This window comes from Paroedura picta, chromosome 1 (assembly GCF_049243985.1).
Source record: "Paroedura picta isolate Pp20150507F chromosome 1, Ppicta_v3.0, whole genome shotgun sequence".
NCBI lineage: Eukaryota > Metazoa > Chordata > Lepidosauria > Squamata > Gekkonidae > Paroedura > Paroedura picta.
The window spans coordinates 98,874,320-98,900,471 of NC_135369.1; the positions used below are offsets into that span (position 1 = coordinate 98,874,320).

The 26,152-nt window shown below is 44.5% G+C and overlaps 1 protein-coding gene across 14 annotated transcripts in view; it reads left to right on the plus strand.

Moving 5' to 3' along the window:
- Positions 1–26,152, plus strand: part of SYNE1 (spectrin repeat containing nuclear envelope protein 1) — a 493,810-nt gene that overhangs the window by 329,781 nt on the left and 137,877 nt on the right. For 9 of the 14 annotated variants that reach the window (XM_077349398.1, XM_077349457.1, XM_077349448.1 and 6 more), the window contains 9 exons: positions 624–785; positions 2,754–2,948; positions 4,346–4,519; positions 8,376–8,567; positions 19,324–19,458; positions 21,663–21,769; positions 22,344–22,500; positions 22,669–22,800; positions 23,545–23,700. In XM_077349398.1, the coding sequence (XP_077205513.1) occupies positions 624–785; positions 2,754–2,948; positions 4,346–4,519; positions 8,376–8,567; positions 19,324–19,458; positions 21,663–21,769; positions 22,344–22,500; positions 22,669–22,800; positions 23,545–23,700 (1,410 nt within the window). Of the gene's footprint in view, positions 1–623; positions 786–2,753; positions 2,949–4,345; positions 4,520–8,375; positions 8,568–17,508; positions 17,693–19,323; positions 19,459–21,662; positions 21,770–22,343; positions 22,501–22,668; positions 22,801–23,544; positions 23,701–26,152 lie in introns of those variants that run through there. The other 5 variants (XM_077349413.1, XM_077349517.1, XM_077349482.1 and 2 more) reach the window with 4 other exon arrangements.

Sequence of the window (26,152 nt, forward strand, 5' to 3'; positions counted from 1 at the left end):
CGTCCTCCAAGGAGCACTCTGCGGCCCGGAGAAGGCCGCCAGTCTCGGATGGGTGAGTGGGTGGGTGGGGGTCCGGCCTTCTCCCGGCCCTGGGAAGAGCCTAGCCACGACGAGGCTCTTTCCGCGGACGGGAGAAGGCTGCGAGTCTCGGCTGGGGGGGCTTTATAAATGGGCTTTGAAACTAGTAGGCTATAATGAAGCATCTGAATGCCAGACCATATCCAAATTACCAAATTGATACTGCTGATTTAGCTGGTGTAAAGTACAGGGATGGGCACTTCAACTCTAATACGTATGAAAAATACCCAAATCAGCATTGATTCGGGTATTTTCCAGTTTATTTGATCCAAATTGCCCATTGCTACTTGAAAACCACAGGGATTATAGAATTACTGATCTTCCAGTGTGCCATGTTGTTAGACCATTAGTCTACAAATGCAAAAAAGACAAAAATTACATCTTAAAAATGGACTGTTATTGGGCAAGCCCTGTTGTCAATTGGTATTACTTGTTTCTCTATTTGTGTTTTGTTTCTAAATGATAAGGGCAATTACATGGATAGAAAGGTACTAAGTGCTAAATCCAAAGGTCGAATATGTAGTGATAATTTCATTTTTCTTTAGATTAGTGAAAAGCAGCGCACCCTTTATGAGGCCCTTGAACGTCAGCAGAAGTATCAAGACTCCCTCCAGTCTATATCCTCAAAAATGGAAACTACCGAGGTGAAACTGAATGAAAGTTTTGAGATTGGCAAGAGTCCTGAAACTCAGATGGCTGAACATCAGGTAAAAAAAAATGGATTCATTTTTACTTCTTTTCCCATTGCACGTCTGAAAAATTCAAGTACCTGATACATTATTTATAATATAAATACATGGGTATAAATACATGGGTAATATAAATACATGGGTATAAATACATGGGTCTGAATCTGCATTCACAGTGGGTAGCCTAACAATGGTATAAAAATATACATTTCTGTCTTTATGCCATTTTACACTCGCTTCTGTTGTGGAAATGGACAAACATTCATATTCCTTTTTTAAAAAATTGAGGAAAGTTTAAACATTGGCCTCTAAGGTGTTATTCAAAATTCTGAGTTCACTTGTTTCTTAATGTTCTTTAGGGGGGATGAAAGACAGATCAGCTGTTGATCTGAGGTGATAAGATCGGGCTACTCCTCCCTTCTAATTGCTGCCCCCATTGTTCTTGATAATTTTTGACATTCCTGTGTCATTCTATGAGATTGATATCGGCAGCACTGTTATGCAGTGCTCTTCTGAGATCTAGGCTCAGTGAACATCATTAGATAGTATTTATACTGCCATCTTTGGAAATTGAAATTATCATTTTTGACAAATTGGGTTGGAACAGAGGTTCTCAACTACCCTAATGCCACTACCCCTAGAGTAGGGGTGGCGATGCACATGCACTTGTGTGCATGCACCGCTGCTGCCGCTTCTGCTCGTCATGGTGCTGGTCTCCACCGCGCAACCTTGATGAGCTCTTAGGTGGCATGGAGGAGGCCAGCGCTATGCCACTGCCACGGCAACAGCTGCAGTGAGCCCCAAGAAAGGTCCAAATGCCCCCTCGAGGGGTTGAGACCCCCACATTGAGAACCACTGGGTTAGAATTTTATTATTAGAATGTTTTACTTGGTTTTATATGTATGGGTTCTTTATCTTTATATGTAAACTACCACAAGCCAGTATTCCTGGAAGTGGTGATATATAAATACAATTATAAATAAATCTTATCTTGGGTATGTTAATGACTAGTAATACCTGAACAGACTCATTGTATAGACAACATATTAGAAAAGCCATATACATTGACACACAGTGAATAGATCCAACAAAATAAAGATATAAAAAGACCCTTATGGTTTAAAATAACCTCTGTGTTGTACTTTATGATAATAGACTTGTGAATGCCAGTGACCTCTCCATGTGGCATCGTGGTTAAAGTATCAGACAAGGATGTTGGAGACCCAGGTTTGAATCCACGCTCTCCCATGGAAGCTTGCTGGGTGATCTTGGGCCAGTCACTGATACTTAGCCTACCCATCTCACAGGACTGCGTGAGGATAAAACAATGTAAACTGCTTTGAGTCCCTATTGAGGAAAAAGGCAGGGTATAAATGTAATAAATAAATTAATCAGTGATATGTAGCACTATACAGGCACAAATTACTTATTTGCCAGAAACTGTATTTGTGGTTTTGTGCTTTTGTTGCTTCTAGCAAGTGATTAGTATGAAAAAGAATAGAAAAAGAGTTGGCTTTTACACCCTGCTATTTCCTGCCTTGAGGAGTCGCAGAGCAGCTTGCAAAAGCCTTCCCTTCCTCTCCTGACAGAAGTAATCTTGTGAAGTAGGTGGTGCTGAGAGAGTTCTGAGAAATCTGGGACTGGCCCAAGGTCATCCTGCTGGCTTCATGTGGAGGAGGAGTGGGGAACGAGACCTGGTTCTGCAGAATAGTGTCCACTGCTTTTAACCTTTACACCACACTGAAACTGATTTTAACTGAATTAGGACTGCATCCCATTATTTCTCTTATGGCATATATTGATGATATCAGCTTTGAGATAAAGATCTCTAGGTCCAGTTTATAAATGCCTTCTGAATCTAATTCTGACATTCAGCAATAGGCAGGCAAACTTACTGGTCAACTCCCCCCTCCCCCCAGTTTGTTCTCACATTCTTTTAAGAAGTGCTGCAACCAAATTTGTCCTGTTTGACTTCTGTTTTATTAGGCTTTGATGGATGAAATCCTGATGCTTCAGGATGAAATCAGTGAGCTACAAACATCACTAGCAGAAGAACTGGTCTCTGAACCACTTGATACTAATGCCGCTGACCAGTTGGCTCTGCAGTCCACACTCACTGTCCTGGCGGAGAGAATGGCCACTATCAAGATGAAAGCTTCAGGAAAACGCCAGCTGCTGGAGGTACAAGGATATTTTCACCAAACCTTGGTATTATTATCAAATGCTCCCTGGATATCTAAGTGAATAAAGCCTTTTTTGACCTTTTAATGACTTAGATCTAAACTACGATGAACTTTCTCACCTCCCACTGTAGCACACTGAACCCCTAAAATTCAGGAATCACGACTACCCACCTTGGCCGGGACGCAACTCACCATCCCGTACCAAGCCAGGAATTTGGGTGTGACCTTGGATGCCTCGTTAATATCAGAGGCCCAGGTCAAGAAGGTAGCGGGCCAGGCTTTTTTCCATCTTCACCAGGCCCGGCTACTAGCGCCCTACCTGTCTCCTGACCACCTGGCCACAGTGACACATGCAACAGTCACCTTCAGAATAGATTTCTGTAACTCTCTCTACACAGGCCTATCCTTGTGCCTCATCTGGAAATTGCAGCTGGTGCAAAATGCAGCTGCTAGGGTCCTTACAGGAACATCTTGGAGGACCCACATCCAGCCGGTGTTGAGGCAACTGCATTGGTTACCAGTTGCTGGACGGATCAGGTTCAAGGTTTCGGTTTTAACATTTAAGGCCCTCCACGATCTGGGACCGACATACTTGAGGGACCACCTGACTAGCTGATCTCAAGTGCATAGAAGAAGATATGAAAAATTAAATAGTACCATGTAAGGGATTCCTAAAATACAGCACTGGTATTGAGAAGAGTGTCTCTCCTGGGACTATATCAGATGGGAGGGAAACTCCAAGAACATCCAGTGTCAGTCTAACTTGTTTCTTGGCTCACCCAATTTTGTTAGCAGGAATCCTGGTCCCATTCTGAAAATCACCATAGTATTGAATTATTTTATTTTTATACATAATCTCTTGTCCATGGGGTCGCAATGGGTCGGACACGACTTCGCACCTAACAACAACAACAATCTCTCTGGATTTATACTTTATTTGATCTTTCCCCTCGAGGTTTTGGTTTTGTCAGGTTCCTGCTATACCATATACCATGTCTGAGGAAGTGCACATGTGCATGAAAACTCACACCTTGAATAAAACTTGGTTGATCTGAAAGATGCTATTGGACTCAAATTTTGTTCTGCTTTATCTGCACTATGATGATTAACACAGAGAGGTTTGGATCTTATGCCTTTCCCACCAGAAGTTTGCTGACCATGATATGAGAAGCTGTTTTTGACTTCTTCTCAATGCAGCAGCCCATTTAGTTAACATGAGTTTTCCTGTCATTTTCTTTTTGACACTCATGGGTAACTGCTGGCAGAAAGGGAGATTGGAGAAAGATGTGCCTCTACCAATGCTTTCTATTAATGCTATGCAGAATCCAGCCAAAGGTGTTTTTCCCCTTTCAGATTAAAGAACTGCAAATAACGATTAACACTTCTTATCTGTAGGAGAAGCTAAATGAGCAATTGGAAGAACAGCGACAAGAGCAAGCTCTACAAAGATTTCACTGTGAAGCAGATGAACTTGATAATTGGCTCCTAAGTACAAGGGCTGCACTGGACAGCACGTTGGCTGCTGTTCAGGAACCTATAGACATGGATTCTCAGCTGATTGATTGCCAGGTAAAATAATGATCTTTTAAATATTACTTTTGTTACAGAGATTTCCTGTATGTTAAAGATTAATGCTGGTTCATGTACTACCCATCCACTGTGTGGGTTGTGAGTACACCTGCATTCATAAAAGTGATATGCACAATTAGCAAAATATCCGAAAACCTTCCAGCTGCTTGTAATGCCTTCCCAACTATACCACATATTCATGGAAAACTTTTCTGAACCTTGCACATAGGCTAAAAATATCTATAGCCATTGTAAGTAATAGGAACTATTTTCTCATTAGTTGCAAATTGGATATAAAATAAACCTTTTAACAGCAGGACTTGTTTTTATGACTACATCATCTTGATTATAATTTTTAAAACATACAGTACACTTTTGACCAGACTTCTAAAACTGCATCCCATTACTACTAGGTAACAGTTATATATTTTAATTGAGTCTCCTCAAACTTCATCAAATGGGCCTGAGGTCAGTGTTAGTCACTTTGGTGTTACTTTGCTTTATGATACATGTAAATCTGGGGTTTTCATATTTTGAAGGATGATTATATAATACAAAATTCATTATCCAGTGTGTGTGTGGAAGAAAAAAAAAGCTGAGGCAATGATACTGCCAAAGTTCATAATTCCTTGGTATGGAATATCTCATCACTTCACAATGCTTACCATTAATACAAAGAGTCCTCAGTTCATTTCTAGCACAGTTCTTTATCTGAGATGGAGAAGGCTTATGGGGAGATGGTGTGCGGCAGTGGTCCACAACCTTTTTCAGGCTGCGGACCGGCGGTGGCATGGAGGGTTATCGCCCGTGCATGCCACATATGCGCGGCTGGGTCACGCATTCGCATTTGCGCCATGCGCCGCCACAAACGCGCATGTGCGGCATTCCCACACATGCGCATTTGTGGCTGCGCATGTCTGAAACGCGAATGCCGGGCATGCATGCATGCGTGGGGGTGCCGCACATATGTGTTTGCGGCCACGCATGGCACAAACGCGGATGCACTGCCCGGCGCAGCCCTGCTGAGCCAGGGCCTTCCCTGCTGAGCCAGGGCCTTCGCAGCCCGGCACTGGGCCGCAGCCCAGTGGTTGGGGACCACCGGTGTACGGAATTAAGGTTGCCAGGTCTGGTTTAGGAAACACCTGGAGATTTTGGAGGTAGAGCCTGAGAGGGGTCAGGGTTTGGAGAGGTGAGGGATCTTGGGGTACAATGCCGTAGAATCCATCATCCAAATCAGCCATTTTCTCTAGGGGAACTGATCTCTGTCATCTGGAGATCATTTGTGAAAGCTGAAGATTTTGATTCCCCACCTGGAGGTTAGCAATATTATATGGAGTTCATGAAGAGAGTCAGGCAAATAACAAGTCATTTTAAAACTGGGGCAGGGGCACTAATTTAACATACTGCAGAATTTGTTAGGCTGTTTCTGAAGAAAATCATCCATTGCCAAGGAGGAACATTCAGCACAAAGTAACTGCTAGCTATAAAATACACAATGATCACATATAGAGAATTCAGGAGATGTACATGCAGGTATGAACAAGGCCTTAACAGGCAAATGTATTTTCTTAGTTTTATGTTTGCTTTTATTGAGCTGATTCTGGCTGCAGAGGAAAGGACGCGCAGTAAGGGGTTTAAACCAGTGGTCCCCAACCTTTATTAGGCTGGGGACCGGCAGGGCATTGGGCCGCGCCCGCGGGGACCGCGCCCGCGCGGGCCACGCCCACGTTTCGGGCCGCGCCCGTGAGCCGCGCCCGCGGGTCGGGCCGCACCCGCGAGCCGCGCCCGTGGGTCGGGCCGTGCGGGCACGGCCTGCACGGGCGCGGCCCGGCCCTGATTCCCTCTCCCCGCCCTCCCGCAGTAAGTAGCTTTCCGGGCCGCAAGCTTGCGGCCTGGGAAGTTTTTTACTGCGGAGGGGGCGGGGAGAGGGAGCCGCGGCCCGGTGCCGGGCCGCGGCCCGCAGGTTGGGGACCACTGGTTTAAACTACAAGTACAATGATATAGGCTAGATAACAGGAAAAAAATTTTCACAGTCAGAGTAGTTCAGCAGTGGAATAGGCTGCCTAAGGAGGTGGTGAGCTCCCCCTCACTGGCAGTCTTCAAGCAAAGGTTGGATACACACTTTTCTTGGATGCTTTAGGATGCTTAGGGCTGATCCTGCTTTGAGCAGGGTGTTGGAGTAGATGGCCTGTCTGGCCCCTTCCAGCTCTATGATTCTATGATTCATGCTGGCAAACATGGGGACAGAGTCTTCTATGAATGTATTTAAGTTTCCTTAAGATACAGAACACTAACTAGTAACAAGTGTGCTTCTAGACTTTAGCCCTCCATAAAACTGTGATTGACATGTGTGTTCAATCGTATCTTAATCAGTCAGAATAGAGTGAGGTTACCACATGCATCTCAGAACCGTGGTAGCATTAAGGTTTATTCAGAAACATAAGATTATTTTATTTATTTATTTATTTATTTATTTATTTATTCATTCATTCATTCATTCATTCATTCATTCATTCATTCATTTATTTATTTATTTATTTATTTATTTATTTATTTATTTATTTTTATACCGCCCTTCCCTATGGTTCTGAGCGGTTTACATAAAACATTTTTGAACATTCACATAGAACACTATCAAAATAAATATAACAGTATAACAATAACAACAACACATCTACTGGAACAATTAGAATGGCACTTCAACAATAACTTGCCAATCCCTCAGTAGGTTCGGTCCCTCAGTCTCGGGGCACCTGTAGGTGTTATGGCCCAGTCGGCCCCACCAAATGCGGTGGAAGAACTCCTTTTTGCAGGCCCTGCGGAATTGTGGAAGTTCCGGCAGGGCCCTGATCTCTTCGGGGAGTTCATTCCACTAGGTGTGGGCCAGGACTGAAAAGGCCCTGGCCTTTGTTGAGGCCTGACGTGCCTCTTTAGGGCCAGGGATCCATAGCCAGTTGGAGGTGGCGGAACGTAGAGCTCTTCTGGGGGTATAGGCAGGGAGGAAGTCTCTCAGATACACTCAGATAAAAATAATTATTATTTAAAATAATTAATAAAATTAAATAATTATTATTTAAAATAAGTATTATTTAAAAATAATTTAAAGTGGAAATCTTCATATATGTGTATCATTTCCAAATTATGTCCTTTTTATTAAATGGCTGAAGAAAAAGACAAGAGTATATTTTAACTTGTCACTGTCAAATTAGTACTGTGTTTCCTATAAAATGTGTAAGTAATACTTAATGACATTTCAAAATGAACATGTCAGAGATTTGTCACTGCAAATCACTCTCTAGACAAAAGAAGCTTATGTGGAGGTTCTTAGGGCCATTCATTCACCAATCAGGAAGGTCCGCAGTGAGGAGAGCAGCTTTCCTGTACATGAGAAGACGAAAGGGAGAAGTGGACAGAAAAAGGAAACTCCCTGAAGATACTAGGCAGAAGTAGCAAAATAAAAGGGCATCCAGAAGTTATTGTGCTCCTTTTATGTTTAGTGTCCATGGATTTTTTAGATTCCATTGTAATGGTACTTTAAAATAATGGAATAACATTTCAAACTCTGAATATAATTGAAATATAAACAGATATCTGTGTTGCTGCAGAATCTTTGCTTTCAAACAGGACAAGCTCTTGGTGGATATTTTTTAAAGTACAAATAAAAGACCTCTGGGAAATGCATACTACGGGTAGCACATTTTTGAGGACTCTAGAGAAAACCAGGGAGAGCCATGAGGCAAACTCAGCATACTCCTAGATTGAAAGACGATAAGGACAGCCCTCTGGTTTCCTTACCAGAAAACTTGGTGGATGCTGCAAGATGTTTGAATTTGCCTCCTTGTTTTTGTTGCTCCAGAACATGCTTGCGGAAATTGAGCAAAAAGTGGTGGCTTTGTCTGAGCTGTCTGTGCACAATGAAAACCTTCTCATGGAAGGAAAAGCTCATACCAAAGATGAGGCTGAGCAGCTGGCAATAAAGCTCAGAACACTAAAGGGAAGTCTGTTGGAATTGCAAAGAGTCCTCCATGACAAGCAGATCAGCATCCAAGTAAGAAGCTATTCATAATTGGCTTTAAATGGGGGAGCTTGGGTTTGCGTGTATCTTCTTGCTCTGTAGCACGGCAGTTTGGGAAGACAGAACTAGAGGAAGAAGGTGTCAGTTTTATAAGTCTAGTCCTGATAAATTTGATAATTTTAGTTGCCCGTCCTGTATATAATTTAAATAACTGATTATTAAACTGACTATTTCTCTTCAAAGCAATGTTGTTTTATATTAGAGGGATTACCCCAATTTCTTATTATCTTTCCCTGTACCCTGCTTAAACTAAGGACTGGATTAGTTGTCTGTGTTCAGATTCTGTAACTGTAACAACCTTGACTGAGCTATCTCTGTTAGGTCTGTTAGGCAAGGAAGAGGGTAAGGAATCTCCCTTGTGTATGTTGTTAGAGACATGTGTAAACATAAACATGTCTTCACCTGCCGATGTCTTTCACTGGTTTAAAAAGCGTTGATTTAGTTAAAAGCATAATATTGGAGCGATTTAATATGAAGGGTTTTCTGTCATAAATCAGTATGGTCACAGTTCTTGGACATATGCATGGATTTATGTATATGCACTGGAAATTTCTAGGGCCATTCCGCACTCGTTCAAAATTGCACAATGGTTGCAAATTGAAATTGCTACTGTTTTGCTGTTATGCACAATGTCACTGACAATCTGCAACACTCCTGAAACCGATCCGCAAAAAGCGCTTCGTTGTAACGCTTTCAGGGAAATCCCATAAAGTGGATTCACCCTCCGGAAAGCGCTACACTCCTGCAACCAATCTGCAACACTAGCGGGAAAGTTCTGTGCGTTACCATTGTTGCAGTTTCTGCAAAGTCCCTCCCCCTGGCTCTCTCCTCTGATCTTCCAGCGAAGTGATCGCCATTTCTTTTTTCTTGGAGTGAGCGGAGATCAACACACCGGCGAGCTTTCGTTTACCCAGCGAGGCTTCCCTGGCTGCAGTCCCTCCCCAGAGCTGTTTTAAGTCACCAAGCACCAAGCAACACACAGCCCCGATTGCTGGTTTATTTTCCCTTTATTTTTCACTGTATTTTTGCCCAAAAATCGCACCCGTGCGGGGGAGGGGGGGTTTCACTCGGGGGGAGCGTGGCAACGATGAAACAGCAGCTCAAACACCACCTGCTAGCTAGATGGGTCTCTCCGTTGCAACGAATCAACGCAGATTCGTTGCAACGTGTGTGTTTTTTTTTTTAAAAACCTTCCTTAAGGGGAAAGGGGATTTTTAGGAGCATGATAACGGCCGCCCATTGGCTGCTTGATGGCCAGGGGTGGGACAAAGCTCGGCAATATCGCTTCCTGGCTAGCGATTTTTGCCGAGACCGGAAACCTGTGGGAAACGATAGAAACGCAACTGGATTCCACTACAAAGGCAGGTATGCATAACAACAAATTCCACTATTTAAAATGGTGTTTTTTCGTTCCGCAACCAATTTGCTACATAGATCCTGGTGTGGAATGGCCCCTACTATTTTGTTGCTGTTTTCTGACCTCACTTCCTTTCACTACTTTGGAGGATATTTCTGAAACTGCCCTGATTTTGCTGATCCTGTTGCGGGACAGGACTTTTAAAGGAGAGGAAACAAAAAAATCTAAAGACACAAAATGTTATCTGGGGGGAGGTTTAAATCCCCCCAAATAAAAACGTTTTCAGAGCACATGTACAGCTCTTATTTGAAGAGGGCCACAGCTGCTATTGCCGTGATCCTTGAATGCTCTACTGCTGAAGGCCTTGCTGGCTGCCAGGGTCTCTGTCACCACTGCTGTGGGAGTACAGGAAGTGTAAAGGGGGCTGGGAGAGCTCCTTGCCACCACTGCTGGCTGGAGAGAGGAGAAGAATTAACAACTACAGAGCAGTGCAAATGGATAAGGAGCCTCCTGATCTAGTTTCTGTCTGTGCTAGTTCAGTTGTCCCTTTAAAACTCTCCTGGCTTCTAATCAATCAGAATTCAGAGAGACACAGTGCTGGAGGTAGCGGGAGCAAGGAGGATTCTTCACTGACCAATTAGGTACCTGACCAATTTGAAGCTGAGGTTTTTAAAGGACAGCTGAGTCAGCAGCTATAGAAAGGGGGATGAGGAGTTTCTTCTCTTACTTTTCTGTAGTCATTGGCTCTGCTGCTCTTTTCTAAGTGGATAGACTGCAGCTGAAGAGATAAAGGTAAATGATGAAAAGAAAGAAACATGAAAGGAACATTGACAGAGAAAGGGAAAGGGGAAAGGAGACAGCTACATTTTCAAAGTACAAGAGGGGAAACAAATATGGGTGACTGAGAAGAGAGAGAAAAAGAGAGAGGCAGGATTGTCATGGAGGTGGAAGATTATCTGAGAAGATGGGAAAGGGAAGGGAACAAAGGTGATTGGGATGGGATGCACCATCTCCAAAAGCTTCTTGTGGATCTCCACTTGTCTGTTAATAGCCAAGACAGGTAAACCTGAGGATACTTAAATCTGGTGAGTGGAACTGTGAATGGACAAGACTGATATTTCTACAAACCTGAAAGTTATCCTAGGTTTGTGGGAAAATGTGGAATCTAAAAAAAACCAAAAACATTGTTAACCTGGTTAGAGTTGTCAGTTCCAGCTGAGAAATTACTGCAGATTTCATGATTAAGTCTGAGATCTGAGTAGATGAAGAGTCTAATCAGGATATAATTCCATAGATTCCACACTCCAAAGCAGCCATTTTCTCTAGGGGGACCAAATCTGTCAGGTGGAGATCAGCTGTAATTCTGGGGTATCTTCAAGTTCCATCTGGATGTTGGCAACCCTAGGCCTCACAGCAGCCTCTTACATGACTAGGCCTGCTGCTTGCTAGCACCACCCTATGAAAGCCACTGTGGTTTGAGGGTTAGAGGGTTAGAGCCTGAGAGACCCGAATTCAAATCCCCATCTTCCTATACAGCTGGAAACCTGATCTCAGTAGATGGGAGAGAGATCCACTGCGATTCTAGGAGATCTCCAGGTTGGGAAACTTAGAAGGAGAAAAGGAAGCAGGAAATGGTGAGGCTAGGCAGACTTTCAGGAAAGGGAAAGAGAAAATATAGGGGAAGGGGAAAATGAGATGATTACCGCAAATTTCTTGCAGTTTCGCAATTGTAACATTTCTACATACATCATTTGACCTAGTATAACTATCATTATAAAACAGGGGTCCTCAACCTTTTGGCCCATAGGGACTGCATTAGTGTGCCCACTGCCTAAAGAGGGCCACACCTTAAACCAAAAAGTAACAAAATTATTTTTTGAGCAAAGTTATGCTCAAAATCCTACAAGTTAGGCTCCAGCAATATGTGGACTGAGAACTTCCAGAAATACAGGCAGGATTTCGAAGAAGCAGAGGAACTAGAGATCAAATTGCCAACATACGCTGGATCATAGAGAAAGCTAGGGAGTTCCAGAAGAACATCTACTTCTGCTTCATTGACTATGCTAAAGCCTTTGATTGTGTGGAGCACAACAAATTGTGGCAGGTTCTTAAATGGGAAAACCAGAGCATCTTATTTGTCCCTTGAGAAAACTATATGCAGGTCAAGAAGCAACAGTGAGAACCGGGCACGGAATCACTGATTGGTTCAAAACTGAGAAAGGAGTTCGCCAAGGCTGTATACCGTCGCCTTGCCTATTTAACTTGTATGCGGAGCACATCATGAGAAAGGCGGGGTTAAATGAGTCACAAATTGCGATCAAGATTGCAGGGAGAAATATCAACAACCTCAGATATGCAAATGATACCACTCTAATGGCAGAAAGTGAAGTGGAACTAAAGAGCCTGTTGATGCGGGTGAAGGAGGAGAGTGCAAAAGTTGGCTTGAAACTCAACATCAAGAAAACAAAGATCATGGCATCCGGCCCTCTCAATTCCTGACAAATAGATGGGGAGGAAATGGAGATAGTGACAGATTTTATTTTCCTGGGCTCCAAGATCACTGCAGATGGGGACTGCAGCAAAGAAATTAAAAGACGCTTGCTCCTGGGGAGGAAAGCTATGGCAAATCTAGACAGCATCCTAAAAAACAGAGACATCACCCTGCCAACAAAAGTGCATTTAGTCAAGGCTATGGTCTTCCCAGTTGCGATGTATGGCTGTGAAAGTTGGACCATAAGGAAGGCCGAGCGTCAAAGAATTGAGGCTTTTGAACTCTGGTGCTGGAGAAGACTCTTGCGGGTCCCTTGGACTGCAAGGCGAACGGACCGATCAGTCCTAGAGGAGATCAGCCCTGACTGCTCCATAGAAGGCCAGATCCTGAAAATGAAACTCAAATACTTTGGCCACCTCATGAAAAGGAAGGACTCCCTGGAGAAGAGCCTAATGCTGGGAGCGATAGAGGGCAAAAGAAGAAGGGGACGAAAGGGAATGAGGTGGCTGGATGGAGTCACTGAAGCAGTGGGTGTGAACTTAAATGGACTCCTGGGAATGGTAGAGAACAGGAAAGCCTGGAGGATCATTGTCCATGGGGTCACGATGGGTCGGACACGATTTCGCACCTAACAACAACAATAACAACAAACAAAATTATTAACCTACTTATTTAGATCAAAAGTAAGCATTCAAAGGTAAATGAAATGTTAAATTTAATGCAATCCATTTTGGAACAGTATTTTATGGTGGAATGCTTTTATTTATCTACACGTGTGATTTTTGTATCTATTTTATGTTAGCTAAGGCTTGGCTGACCAGGTTCTGTCCAGGTTCTGGCTGGGATGTCCCAATATTAAAACATTTGTCCCATATCCCGCGTCATTTGTAAAAAGTCCCAAATTTTTTAATAGATTTTTTTGCCCTCCATCTCATTTTCCCATGTGGGAGGCAGGGGGCACTGTTCGAAACCCTCCCCCCATGCGGTTCCTGCTGGTGCCACTCCCTGGATGCGGGCATGTCACTGGGCGTGTGTTTGGCATGCAGTGGCACCTTCCCGCCCCACCCCTGTTTCTCTCTCAGCTTCCCTGGCGGGCATCTTTCCCAGTCGGTGCAAAGAGGGCGCAGCGAGATGTCAGGTGTGGGTCCGGGGCTCGTGGCTCAGGGGCTGAAGGAGGCACTGGTGGAGACCCTGAATGGGATCCTTTGCCCGGTGCAGGAGGTGTGTGCCGCCGCTGAGGAGCAGGTGAAGATGCTGGTGGTGACTGAGGCTGAGTGGGGGAGCCGCTGTGAGGTGGGGTGGGAAGAGTATCCGCATTACTTTTCGCTTTCCTTTCCTGGGCATTGAGGGAGGGCAGAGGGAGGGATCGATGATGGGTCTCATGTGCCACTGCCTCCACCCCCACCCCCTCCCCCACCACCACCACCCCAGTCATAGGGAGGGAGGGCCGCCCCCGTCCCACTTTTCCTTTGGCATAATCTGGTCACCTTAGCCAAGGCATTGGTGTCCAAGTCAAGGTTTGTGACAGACAATGTTGCTATTGTCTTTTTTGCAAGAAAGGGACATGATTAACAGCAGTAGATGGCACCTTTTGAGGCAGGAAGAACATTATGGGTCTGAGGGAAAATACCCTGAGGGTGATAGCAGCAGACAAGCAGGTTCAAGGGCCGCATAGAAAAAGGTCGGGGGTTAAGCCCGTAGTATCAACAACAAGTTGTTTATCTTGGAAGTGGCAGAAAGAGTTATTAGAATATATAAATACCTGAAAAACATTTGCATCTTTTACCAGAGGGCAGTAAATGGGTTCTTCCTCACTTTGCTGAGCTGCCATTCTCATTGCCTACCAGTGCTCAGTGGCAAGATGGTTGTCTTGATCTAGCACTCATAATGCGCAGGGAGGCTGTGCAATTACACCCAAAACTCTTGTTTCTCACTCAGATAACATATCAAAATAAATCACCTGAAGTGAATGACAGGCAAGGAACCCTTCTCCTTGTGCCAGTATTACCTGTCAGAAGCAGCCAAGAAGCTTGGCTTAGTTATTTTGACCAATGATTTGCATACCATTGGTTTGCCAAGAGTACAGCTGGAATTGGGGTGGGTGAGGATTTCAGCATAGTTGCTCAGTTTGTCACTGCAGCTTTGGATACATGATTATTAAATATTGGCTTGCAATTCATCTACAGAGTAAGGAATCACTAGTTTCATTGACTGTATTGCTGGTACTAGTTTCACTGACAGTATTCTTTTAAACCTCAATAGGTTTACCTGCTTATAGATAAAGTGAACTCAATTTAGATTGCAACTCTCTTCTCGAAAAGACTACTACTTATAGTTTAGTTAGTAGCCACCTTGTGGTGGAAAAATAGTGTGGTATTCAGGTAGGGAAGTGGCACATATGTTTGCCCACATAATTGCCCACATAGGGTATTCATACCCTAACCAATACCAGTTATATTATTTCTGTAGTATTATGGTACTGTGCTATCAGAGGTTTTTTTTTTTTACCTTTCAAGAATGAATTCATTCACACTTGCTGCCTTACATGGACAATTTACATGCCAAAATAAAGGATCAAGAGCAGTGGTTCTCAACCTGGGGGTCAGGACCCCTTTGCAGGTCAAACAACTGTTTCATAGGGGTCACGGCAGGGCGAGCAGCTTGGCTGGGGGGAGCACTGCCACTGTTGCCACTCCTCCTGCAGGTGCCTGTGCTCGGTCACCAGCCACTCTAGCAGTGCCTCCAGTACAGCGCAGTCTCCCGCCAGGTGCTCCAGGTGGCAGCACAACTCAGCGGATCAAGAGGCAGAACGGAACTGAGAAACCCTGGGGGGAAAAAAACAATTTATATCCAATCATGAACAATGGATCTTCACGCCATTGGTCAGTTTCCGTTTAATTTCTGTGAAAGAACACTTACATAATTTTATGATTGGGAGTTACCACAACATGAGGAACTGTATTAAAGGGTCGCAACATTAGGAAGGTTGAGAACCACTGATCTAGAGTTAATTCAGATCTGAGAAGAAAATGTCTAGATCCTCATCTGAATAACAAACCTGTTCAGTCTTCCAGCTATCATTTAATGACTCTGTTAACTTACCTGGATTTTAACATATTAGATTATGCAACTATATAGCTGCTGCAACTAAATGGCTTTTATTTTTAACTAGGGGTAAATCCCGTTGTATCCAAGAATACAACGGGCGCTAGAACTTGGCAGTGGGAACAGGAAGGGGAGGAGTTCTCCAGTCTGTAAGGGCATGGGGTTGTCATGTGTGTTGTGTGGGAGGTTGTGGTGGCATGTGGTGGCAAATGAGGGTATGGATGTAGAGATATGGGTGTCAAGAACCTGTGGTGTGGAATGTTCGTTGAGTGTGGGAGAGGACTGACCTTTGGGAATTTTGGCATAGTGGTTACAGATGAGCTTTCCAGAGCCATGTCCTCAGATATGTGAAGGGAAAATCAGACTGGAGACTCTTCTTAGGAGAAGAGTACATGGCAACCAATTCCTCCAGTTCTGCGTCATTTCCCTTCTTGTGTGAATTAGGCCACATTCACCGAAATGCCCCTCTGCCCTAATACACATGGGGTAGGGTAGTGTCAGTACACAGGTGTCCACCCTGTTCCTTCTTTTCCATTTTTTCACTGGTGATAAAATGTTATGTGCCCACATGCTTCCTTAGAAGAACGGATTTTTGTACCCTATTGCTTACTACCCAAAGGAGTCTCAAAGCGGTTTATAAACACCTTTTCCATTCGTCTCTCCACAATAGTCAACCTGTGAGGTATGTGGGGTTGTGAGAGATCTGAGAACTGGGAATGGGCCGCAGTGACCCAGCAGGCCTCAGGTTGCCTAAGGAGGTGGTGAACTCCCCCTCACTGGCAGTCTTTAAGCAAAGGTTGGATACACACTTTTCTTGGATGCTTTAGGATGGTTAGGGCTGATCCTGCGTTGAGCAGGGGGTTGGACTAGATGGTCTGTATGGCCCCTTCTATGATTCTAGGTGTCTCAAAGCATTTTCCAATTGTCTTCCCTTTCTCTCCCCATAGCAGACTCCACATGAGGGAGGTGGGGTAGGGAGCCTCACAGGGAAGCTGGCAACCCTAAGAGGAAGACTCTCTGTGCACAGCAGTCTTGACCTTAGTAAGGTTTTTTTTATACTGTTTTTTTAATTTGCTAGGCCAAGTTTATTTGCCAGGCCAATAAGTCAATACAGTTGCCATGTGTCTCCAGACATTTACTTGTTCTCTATTTACAGTTTCAGGCTGTAAATATTTGTCTAGATCTTCCTGCACTTTCCGGACTCACAGGACTGATGCTGCTCTGCCTGTCTGTGCCCCAGAATACAAACAGTTGCTGGTAAGGGCTGGCCATAACCCATAGGCCAGGAGGGACACCTCTGCACCACTCCCTACCAACTCCAGGCAAAAATGGCTCCTTTGAAGGCTGGACTCTGAGGCTTTGTACGATTTTGAAGTCCCACCTCCAAACCTCCAGGAATATTTCCAACCCAGGGGTAGCCAACCTCCAGGTGGGGCCTGGAGAGCACCTGGAATAACAGCTCACCTGCAGAGTGTAAAGATCAGCTCCCCAGGCAGAAAGGGCTACTTTGGACAGGATTGTGGTAGAGAAGAAACATTTAAGGCCTTCAACCCAGTTTGTTGTTGAATTGAAAGACTTGAGGCCTACTGCACAGGGTTGTTGTGCAGATGAAACAGGAGACAAAAGAGCCAGTTTCCTCTGCAGAATAACGCAGTGCAGTGACCTCAAATCTGCAGAGAGTTGCAAAGAAGAAAGACACATGGCTTGGCTGTGTCTAACCTCCGGGCAGAGCAGTATTTTAAGTGAGAAGGGCCTCCCAATCAGGCAACTGTTTGGCAGAAGGGGAAAGTCCCCCTCCCTCAAAAGGAATGCCCTCAGGCTTCCCTGCATTGCTCTCTGAAGGAAAAGGCCTCCCTCCCCTCAGTCAGGGCCTGTCAGAGGCTCCTTTGCAGCAGGCCTGAAGGGAGGGGGGAGGGAGCGCACTCTGCAGCCTCCTGCCAGCTCTGTCAGGGTTCTGAGGCCATTTGCAGTTGGACATGACAGTTAGGACAGTCTTGGGGCGAATATTGAAAAGCAATATCACTGTCTTTTTCTGGTGTAACAGCTTTATGACCTCGTTGGGATGGGACATATATACAGAGAACCAGTGTAGTCTGCATATAGAGTCTCTTTCATGTGGAGGTCATCGGAACTGGCAGATTGTGTGTATGTTCTCATGAAATGATAGATCATTAGATTGTGTGTGTGAAGTTGAACATTTAACAAGGAAGATAATAGTTTTTTCAATTGTTCTTCTTGTGCCTTTTAGCAAGAGTGGTTCGTGCCAATTCAGACTGTAGTCTGAGTTCCTCTATCGTATGCTGGGCTTTCAGAATCATATGTTGCTGCCTTTTGATTCATTGGGGAAATAATGTGTTCCTGATAATGTACATACCTCACAACTTTGTAAAGAAGTTTACACATCTAGCAAATTGAGACAATGAAAATTTTTCAGCATATTCCAGGAACCTTTCATGCTTTTCCTGATGCAACAGTCACTTCCAGATTACACTTCTGTAACTCACTGTACATGGGCCTTCCCTTGTCTCTGACTTGGAAATTGAACTTGGTACAAAACACTGCTGCTAGGGTCCTCACAAAGTCATCTTGGAGTGCACATGTCCAATCTATGTTGAGGCACCTGCATTGGTTACCAGTTGGCTTCTGGATCAGGTTCAAGGTTTTGGTTCTTACCTTCAAGGTCATCCGTGGCCTAGGGACCATTTGTCTCCTTATGCCCCCTGCAGGGCTCTTTGCTCTGTGGGTATGAATTTGCTAGTTGTCTCCAGCCCCAGGGAGGCACACCTGGCCTCGACCAGGGCCAGGGCATTTTGGTCCTGCCCCCAGCCTAGTGGAATGAACTTCTGGAGGAGCTGAGGGCCCTGGCAGAGGTGTCAGTGTTCTGCAGGGCCTGCAAGATGGAGCTCTTCTGCCAGGTGTTTGGTTGAGGCCAGGCTAGGAAGACTGGGTCCCTATAGGCCCATAGTCCAGGCATCACCACTAGATATCCCTCCGGGGCAATGGTGACTGTTGTGGTAGTGTACAGATGGATGGATGAGAAAGGGAAGTTCTGTAGATTGTTTTTTGATGCCAATATTGGCATTTGTATGTGTTAGGGGTTTTTTTTGGGGGGGGGGATGGTTAAGGTTTTATTGTAAACCTTTGTGAGCCGGCTGGGTCTGGGAGTGGCAGTCAACAAATACAAATATTAATTATTTAATTAATTAATTAATTAATTAACAGAAGATGGAGCAGGGAGATCTGGGTGCATTCTGATTTCTAGGACTATCATGTGCCTCTTTTATTTTTTCCCCTTTAAAGGGATTTCACTAACCAGGATCTGACCTCTATAGGACTACATCCCATCCAGCGGGGGGGGGGGGGGGGGGCACATAGAAATTGTAGGAAATCATCTACATGCTATAAAGCAGCCATCTGTGAAACTTACATATTAATTATGATTATTGGTAATAAACTGTGTTGATTTAAATATGGTCATTGGCTTAAATGTGCATCCAGGTAGTCAGTATCTCATTTAAATTGGGTCACTTTGTTTTTGCAAGTAGCAGTAGCACACCACAGTGGGTAGCCCAGATGGGCTCTGCACTATCGCTCAAAAAATTGGATGTGATGCAGTGGAGATGTTAAAAGGGGAACTAGCCACATAGAATGCCATGCAACTTTTTTTTAATGTTCTGGAATTTGATCTAAATCAGTTCTTCATCTGGAAATCTCAAACTGGCAGACTGAGCTCCCTAACTTCATATTCTTCTATTTTCCTTTTATCAAATGTAAAGCAGGGAACTTTGCAGGAAAAAGAAGAGTGTGAATCTGATTTAGTCCCCTCCCAAAGTCCCAGTGTCCAAGAATGGTTGGCCCAGGCACGGACAACCCGTTCGCAGCAGCAACAAAGCAGCCTCAGAAGACAGAAGGTGAGTATGCTACAATCAGTGCACATCCTCATTCAGCTTAAGTCTGTTTTATTTGGGAGTATATTTGTGATTGCATCACAGTTTGTACATTTAATTTTACAGAGAGTCTCATTAAGGTTTTTTTGCTTCCCATAAACTCAGACTTTTCCATAATGATCTCATCAATGAGGAAACATTACTCCTTCTAGCTTGCTCTAAAATTCCCTTGCTGCAGAAGTACTCATAACCCTGCACCTCAAATGCTATGGAGAAACCACTATAGGAAGTGAATATGCTACACAGACCAACATGCAAAAATAAAATAGGAGGGGTGGGACCCAGTGAGAAACCAAAAAAGGAACAAACTATGAGGCACTGAGACTCCAATATGATATCTTTAACTGCTGCTCACAGAGCGGAATAAATAAAGCAGTAAGGGCCCCGAGGGCAGGCCCTGTCCGGGATGAGGAAGGGTGCCGATAGGCCCCTTTCCCCGGACTGATAATCGGAGGTACCAACTGTCAAGCGCAAAGCGGCTGCCGATTGGGCCCTCTGATTGTCATTCCGGCGACAAGGGACCAATTGCGAGCCGCGCTGAGTGCGGCTCGCAATTGGTCCCTTGCCGCCGGACTGACGAATCGGGAGGTGTGAAGCGCCCCCCTCCCAGTCCGCCCCCCTCCCAGTTTGCTCTCTCGCATGCGGCCGGCTGCCGCCATTACCTCATGTCGCCTCGACAGTGCAGGTCGCAGCCTGGCTGCGCGAACAGGAGGGCCCAGCCGCCCCCAACAACGTTACGCCTCGCCGCCAGCCCCCCCACCCTAGAGTGGGCCGCATCACCACCCGCCGCCGCCTGAAACGGTGCCGTCGCCATGGGCCGCCGCCAGCCCCGCCTGCACCCAACACAACCCAGCCGCAGACAGATGCAGCCCCCAGCGCCCACCGCTGCATCGTCTGGGAGCGCCAGCTGCGGGCCCGCCCCAGCCCGCTTCAACCAGCCACCCCGGAGCGCGCTGGAACCTCGCCGAGGACCCCATGCACGCTCCAGACTTGCCCCACCAGCTGCCTCCTGCCCTCCAGGCCGACCGCCGCCACTGCCAGCCTCCACACTGCGGATCCAGGCCGGGAGAAGGTAGGCCGCGGAGCACAGGCCCCTGCGCCCGGTCTTGGGTCCCCGGCCTGGCCCCAGACAGTCGCGCCGGCCAACTCGCCAGCCCCGCTAGCGCCCGCTGTATTTCAGGGGCAGCGGGCTTATTTACTAGTACTATAAATAAACCAGTATAGTAAACAGAAATCCAGGAAGACTGCAATCTTCAATCAATTCTTTAATAAGCAGAATTCTTAATCAATCCCAATGTGCTTCACTATGTGGCTTTATCAAGGGACATCAAATTTCAAATTGTTTTCAACTCTAAACTTCAGTTTAGGAGAACAATCTCTTAACAGAGAATCTGGTGTATATGGCTTTTAACTGGAATACCATTACAGCCAACCAAAGACTGCTGTAGAAAATTCTGTAAACAGCTACTCCTGGTTTAGGCATTACAGATGAACCCGGACCAATATGGCTATCCATGTGAATCTATACACTACCTCTGCACCCAAAGCACTATTACTTTGCTGAGTGTGTTTTGAATAAGCCACACAATTCACATCTATTTGAGGCTACCCTATGTCTTACCAGCAAACATCCCAGCCACATTCTTACATATGGATCTTGCTTCAGCTGGGAATAGCCTATAGGGAATAATAGACACCAGAATGCTTGAAATAAGGTACCACAGAGAATTAGCTGGTATGACTAGCCTGGAAAATTCACCAGATTTTCAGAGAAGCAATGGTGCCAGGTACAAAAAAGTGACAGAATGCAATATAAAGAATTACAACATATATTTTCTGGAGGTCGTAGTGAGATTATTTATGGGACCAGAATGCTATGCTGAAGGCCAGTTTAGGGTCATAAAGAAGGACGTGTTTGGAGGCACTGCGACTATGACTAATCAAATCAATCATCTAATACAGCTGGCCATTTTCAAGTAGAGAGGGTTTAATACAAATTGTGGTCTCAAGTTCTCAGTAGCCATATGTGAATGAAATGTACACATTCTTGCACAAGTCACATATTCTAATTGCCTCTTTGTCTTCATCAAATGTGTTGCAGAAATTCTATTGGGAAGTCAAACAGATAATAGTCTGTTGCTAAAAAAATTGTGTTTGGTTCCTTTTAGGAGCTGGAGGAAGAGCTGGCAGAGCAGAAGAACCTACTTCGCTCAGTAGCAAGTCGTGGAGAAGAAATCTTTATCCATCATTCCTCTCCAGATAGTGTTTGTCCTAGGTGCTGTTTGATATTGCTTTTGTTCATATGCATATGCAAACAAAAAAAATTGTACCATTTTGAATTTGGCTGAAAACAATTCAGCTGAATCCAAAAGGTATTTGGCCAAATCAATTCAGCTCATTATCAGCTGATGGGCATGCTGGCTGCTTCCTTTTAAGTGCAGCCAGAGCACTGTTCAGCTGTTGAGTACAGGTGCCCCATCCACTCCATTTCAGTACCTTCCCAACTAGGAAGGCATTGAAATACAGTGGGCAGGGTGTTTATCATCCTCAGCTGATTGGCACACTTTCTCCCCCCCTTACTTTCTCAGGCACTGCCTAAGAAGGGGGGGGGCTGCATTCAGACATCTGAATAATGATTCAGTCACCCTGAATCGGACCACCCAAATGCAGGGAATGGATGGTTCCGCTCAGATAAGCTGAAAAAGTACTTGAATCAGAGTTAATTCAGATACTTTTCAGCTTATCCAAGATGAAGCATCTATGCCTAATATTGGTATCTAATTCTCAACATTGTCCCAACGCAATTACAGTTTCAGCATCACTAATTTATTTTATATTTTTCATGACAGCAAGAAGCCAGATTTGTTATCAGAGGAGCTGGGCTTAGAAGGAGAAAAACCATCAGCTGAAGATCATATGAAAATGAAGTGGGAAAGTCTTCATCAAGAATTCAACATTAAGCACAAATTGCTGCAAAATGCTCTGGAACAAGAGCAGGACCAGCCAGTAAGTATGAAAAGAAAATTACCAGCAGTTTAACATAGTGATGTCTTTTACCTATGTTTCCAAAAATAATGCAGTGTAAGCTACTAGTTGAGTAAAGAGAATACACATATTTATTTCTTTTTACATTTTAGGATCTATGCAATACTCTAATCATTTTCCCCCTAACAGGTTTACAGTAGATCAAACAGACTTGGGTCTGGAATGGCACTGTTCAAAGGAGGAGGACAGGAGCAAGATAAACCATCAGCTGCATCTTTGTGGGCTGGTTTGAATGAAGCTTTTGAAGAGGTTTCATGTCAGGTAGAATATTTTGTTACATTTGTGTTTAATTTCTTATGATGTGTCTTTGTGCATTTATTTTATTTATTTTTATTTTCATTTATATACAGCCCTCCCTTGGAGCTCAGGGCGGTTTGCACTTGAAGGCAAAGTCTTTAACACAGAGCTTAGTTCCATCAACATCTACTAGCCATAGTGACTAGATGGAACTTCCGCATATGAGGCAGTAGATCCCTGAGTACCAGTTCCACAACATCAGGGGAAGCCTCTGTATCCTGTTATTACCCCTCTAGAGTGACTAGTTGGCTACTGTGTGAAACAGCATTAAATGGATCACTGATCAGATCCAACAGGGTTATTTTTTATGTTCTTGTGATCCTTATAAAGGTAAAGGTATCCCCTGTGCAAGCACCGAGTCATGTCTGACCCTTGGGGTGACGCCCTCTAGCGTTTTCATGGCAGACTCAATACGGGGTGGTCTGCCAGTGTCTTCCCAGGTCATTACCATTTACCCCCCAGCAAGCTGGGTACTCATTTTACCGACCTCGGAAGGATGGAAGGATGAGTCAACCTTGAGCCGGCTGCTGGGATTGAACTCCCAGGCTCATGGGCAAAGCTTTCAGACGGCTGCCTTACCACTCTGCGCCACAAGAGGCTCATTGTGATCCTTATAGCTTTCTACAAAAGTGAGATATAAATTATCTGTCTCTGAATGTATAATTGCACTGACATCTTGCCACTCTCCTTCTGGATGCTTTTGTTTAGGCTGGAGATGCAGCAAAGGAGAGCCTCCACCTTGAACAGAAGTTGTACAATGGTGTTTCAGCCACCTCTTCCTGGCTAGATGGTGTTGAAGAACATTTATTTGTTGCTACAGGCACAGTATCTGAAGTGACTGAAACTTGCCTCTGTAATCAGGAAGTAAGTGAATTCTTAAATTACTAATTAATGTGGTGCCTTTTCTCTTATTGAAACATGTGGATATGTATAACAATAAAAAAGAAAAGCATGCATGTCTGTCTGCACATGTTTGGAAGTCAATTTCACCTCCAATACAACTCATGCCAGGCATCAACCAAAGCCTGGACCTTTTACATCATTGCTCCCAGTCTGTGAAATGGGCTTCCTTTGTGGGACATCTTTAAGAGGTACTTCATAGTTTGTTCCTTTGCCAGGGCTTCTGATGGGTATTTGGAGTTTTCTATATCCTTTTGGTTTTAATTTATAATGTTTACCTATTATTGTAAGCTGCCTTGACCTGGTTTCCTTTCCTTTTTTGACAAAGTAGCAGGTTTACTGGATCGTGGAAATTCGGTTGATGTCGTTTACTTGGATTTTAGTAAAGCTTTTGATAAGGTTCCCCATGATGTTCTGATGGATAAATTGAAGGAGTGCAATCTGGATTTTCAGATAGTTAGGTGGATAGGGAATTGGTTAGACAACCGCACTCAAAGAGTTGTTGTCAATGGTGTTTCATCAGACTGGAGGGAGGTGAGTAGCGGAGTACCTCAGGGCTCGGTGCTCGGCCCGGTACTTTTTAACATATTTATTAATGATCTAGATGAGGGGGTGGAGGGACTACTCATCAAGTTTGCAGATGACACCAAATTGGGAGGACTGGCAAATACTCCGGAAGATAGAGACAGAGTTCAACGAGATCTGAACACAATGGAAAAATGGGCAAATGAGAACAAGATGCAATTTAATAAAGATAAGCATAAAGTTTTGCATCTGGGTCAGAAAAATGAAAAGCATGCCTACTGGATGGGGGATACGCTTCTAGGTAACACTGTGTGTGAACGAGACCTTGGGGTACTTGTGGATTGCAAACTAAACATGAGCAGGCAGTGTGATGCAGCGGTAAAAAAGGTGAATGCCATTTTGGGCTGTGTCAACAGGGGCATCACATCAAAATCACAAGATGTCATAGTCCCATTGTATACGGGACTGGTCAGACCACACCTGGAGTACTGTGTGCAGTTCTGGAGGCCTCACTTCAAGAAGGACGTAGATAAAATTGAAAGGGTACAGAGGAGAGCGACGAAGATGATCTGGGGCCAAGGGACCAAGCCCTATGAAGATAGGTTGAGGGACTTGGGAATGTTCAGCCTGGAGAAAAGGAGGTTGAGAGGGGACATGATAGCCCTCTTTAAGTATTTGAAAGGTTATCACTTGGAGGAGGGCAGGATGCTGTTTCTGTTGGCTGCAGAGGAGAGGACACGCAGTAATGGGTTTAAACTTCAAGTACAACGATATAGGCTAGATATCAGGAAAAAGTTTTTCACAGTCAGAGTAGTTCAGCAGTGGAATAGGCTCCCTAAGGAGGTGGTGAGCTCCCCCTCACTGGCAGTCTTCAAGCAAAGGTTGGATACACACTTTTCTTGGATGCTTTAGGATGCTTAGGGCTGATCCTGCGTTGATCAGGGGGTTGGACTTAGATGGCCTCTATGGCCCCTTCCAACTCTGATTCTGTGATTCTGTGAAGAAGAAAGCCAGAATAAAAAAACAATTCAGTTAATTATTATTCTTATTCTCAAGAATAGTTTTTGTTGTTGTTTTTAAACTCAGATAAATCTAGGAACTGGTAGGTTTTCCATTGGTATGTTTTCCATGGATAGGAGCTTGAACCAAATTTGTGAATAAATAGGCCACTAGTTCATTTTATTACAAACTTCCTTCCAAACTCTCAGACCTCTCAAAATACCATGCACAATTGATAATATCATCAGGAGGCCATGAAGTTCTAGTTTCCCTCTATTTCCACCCTTCCCCAACCTATCTGGCCTGCTGCTAGGGAGAGATGTGGTGCAGTATTCCATATAGCCAATAACAGAATATTTCAACTGCCTCCCTCCATCCTTCTTTGCTACTGCCTCTTCTCCTGCATCAACTGACTCCAAGATCAAGTGAATGTGGTGTCCAGTGCATTCTGGGAACTGTAACTTTCAAAATGCTGAACCCTAGAGAGCAGGTGTTCTGGGAACATTTTCCAAAATGTACCAGCTCCCTGGATCCGTAGTTCACAGAATGAACCAAGTGATGTGGCTGCTAAGCATCACAGGTTTCTAGTAAATTCTGGTAAATGTAGATTCTGAAATTCACTGGGCACCATGAATGCTATATGTCTGAGTCACTTGGGTGGTCAGAGAAGAGGAGGAAAGGAAGAAGGAGGGGTGGGAAAGAAGAAAGAAGGGTGGAGGAAGGCAGCAAGAATTTTCTAAGACATAACTGCAGTTGTTCAGGTTTCTTCATTACCAGGGTAGGCTTTCCAAACATACAAACTTCAGATGCATCACTAGACACATCTTAAGCAAGTAGTATAGTAAGTCAAATTTGATCTTAAATGAATCCATTAGTAACTGTCTATACTTAA